The 2,272-nt window shown below is 41.5% G+C and overlaps 2 protein-coding genes across 2 annotated transcripts; both read right to left on the bottom strand.

The window, feature by feature from the left end:
• Positions 1–1,109, bottom strand: LOC108363404 (uncharacterized). Its single transcript, XM_017616763.1, has 2 exons — positions 1,087–1,109; positions 1–879 (listed from the first exon to the last, which is right to left on the bottom strand). Exon 2 carries the CDS (start codon positions 865–867, stop codon positions 16–18), a length of 852 nt encoding a protein of 283 aa, XP_017472252.1. The 5' UTR covers positions 868–879; positions 1,087–1,109; the 3' UTR covers positions 1–15.
• On the bottom strand, positions 664–1,860 carry LOC108363405 (merozoite surface antigen 2-like). Its single transcript, XM_017616764.1, has 2 exons — positions 929–1,860; positions 664–721 (listed from the first exon to the last, which is right to left on the bottom strand). The coding sequence occupies exon 1, from the start codon at positions 1,823–1,825 to the stop codon at positions 1,118–1,120; it is 708 nt and encodes a 235-aa protein (XP_017472253.1). The 5' UTR covers positions 1,826–1,860; the 3' UTR covers positions 664–721; positions 929–1,117.
• Between the last annotated feature and the right edge of the window lie 412 nt (positions 1,861–2,272).

Genomic DNA, 2,272 nt, shown 5'->3' with positions numbered 1-2,272 from the left:
TGGCGACAAAATAAATCAAACACGTCCGTTCTTTGTAATGTTCAAAATCGAATGATGTCTTCGATCGCACGAACCTTTCTTTGTTATATGTAACTTAACCATTTCCTTAACTTTATACGTTGTCTCAACTTTGTTATTGTTCTCCACTTTGTTCACACCCTCTTGCTTAACAATTTTTTCAGTTTCATACTTTTCCTCTACTTTGTTTACACTACTTACTGTCTCAATTTGCGCTACTCTGTCCAAAAACTCGGCGTTTCCAATTTTTAACCTTGCATGACTTGCTTCGATAAAATCCCTACCTAACAAAGTTGTGTAACCAATACATCCATTCGGTACCACTAGAAATTCAATTAAAACTTCTTTATTCAGGACTTTCAAAATACATTTCATTTTCCCAATAACACATAAAACTGTTTTGTTTAACCCGTAGTACGTCTCGTTTACTTCTTCTAACTCTACTCCCGGGGGCACCACAACCTGCTTCAATAAACTAACCGGGCTGCCTGAATCAACTAGGCACTCTATAAATATATAAGTGTTTATATGTGCAAATACGTATAACCTAAAATAACTTACAAAATTGTTCTTCTCCTTCTTGTACATCTTGCACTCCATTGCATAGTGGCCCTGCTGTCCACATGCATAACACTTACCGGCATATCTCTTTGGTTTTCTACAATCCTTCGCGTAATGTTCAGAGCAGTTGCAATTATAACACCTTAGCCGCTCTCCGGTGTATTGCTTGGCTACTAATCGTTTCGGCAATGTTATTGAGCGGAACGCCCTTACCACCTCATTCGCCGACGTGAAATTTTGGAGCCTTGCCTGGTTTCGGAGTTGTCTGTCCGGAGCCACATACAGCATGGCATCGTCTACCTTGAAAATTTCACGGTANTAATGTTCAGAGCAGTTGCAATTATAACACCTTAGCCGCTCTCCGGTGTATTGCTTGGCTACTAATCGTTTCGGCAATGTTATTGAGCGGAACGCCCTTACCACCTCATTCGCCGACGTGAAATTTTGGAGCCTTGCCTGGTTTCGGAGTTGTCTGTCCGGAGCCACATACAGCATGGCATCGTCTACCTTGAAAATTTCACGGTAGTGCATCACTTCGCTATGTACTGAATCCAACGCCGCCGTCGTACGTTGGTATGACATCCTTCAGTGTTTCAAATGGAATATTGTCTCCTCGTTTGCTTGTGCTCGCCATTGTGTCGTCCTTTTGTAACGTAGCCTTTTGTAGTGTAAGCAGCTGTATTTCTTTTTGCAGCAGTTGAATCTTAAGGGCTGCTGCTTCGTCGTCATCGTGGACGTGGACTGTTGCTAAATTCTCAGCTGTGCCGCTAACCGAGCTTTCGTTGTCTACCACGTAACTTGTTCGACGACTCCCGAAGGTGTCGCTACGCACACATGCTACACCCCTTTGAATGTAAATGGCATCATTGTCGTCGTTGGTGGCCAATACATTTATTTCGCACCGTTGTACATTGCCGCTCCTTAAAACTCTGCCGTTGTCTTCACCGTTGCCATCTCCGTTGTGCTCACCGTTGCTATCGCCGTTATGCTCACCGTTGTCATCGCCGTTGTCTTCCCCGTTATTTTCGCCGTTGTCTTCACCCTGTTTGTTCTGGTCATCTAGGTTGTCGCAACTTTGTTTGCCCGCCTTGTCCACTTTTGGGCATAATCCTCGAGCTTCGGCTGACAGCTCATTTAATCTTGCAGCTAAAGACGCCTTAGCACCACTCGCATTAATGCCTACAGCAGTACACCAGGCTTTTAACTGCAGTAGGGAATATTTTTCTGCGTTTATATCGCGATTCATTTTACGGAAATTTTTATTTTAACACGTCTTCGAAATTTAATTTTACTTTGTTCGCAATTTATCGGAAAACTATTTATTTAGTTTTTGCGCGCTACTTTGATATTCAAAATAAAATTTTACTTTAATTTGGTTCTAAGACCACTTCTGATGAAATATATCAGGTGGCGACAAAATAAATCAAACACGTCCGTTATTTGTAATGTGCAAAATCGAATGAAGTCTTCGATCCGTCGTTTTTACAAAACGGTTCTTACTCGCTGCAATTTAAGCGATTTCTATTGGCTAGTTAGAAGACAGCCTTAAGGTATAGTTAGAGTTTGAACATTTGTGAACTTAAGGTCTAAATACAACTAAATTAGCAGTTAAATCTTAAGGTCTAATTAGTTACGCATGTGCACACGAACACCTACACACTTATGAGTCCTACACTAGCAAAAATTTGCAGCT

Source organism: Rhagoletis zephyria, unplaced genomic scaffold (genome assembly GCF_001687245.7).
Source record: "Rhagoletis zephyria isolate East Lansing unplaced genomic scaffold, Rhagoletis_zephyria_1.1 Rzeph_scaffold_01267, whole genome shotgun sequence".
NCBI classification, from domain to species: domain Eukaryota; kingdom Metazoa; phylum Arthropoda; class Insecta; order Diptera; family Tephritidae; genus Rhagoletis; species Rhagoletis zephyria.
This window is presented reverse-complemented; position numbering and strand designations above follow the sequence as displayed.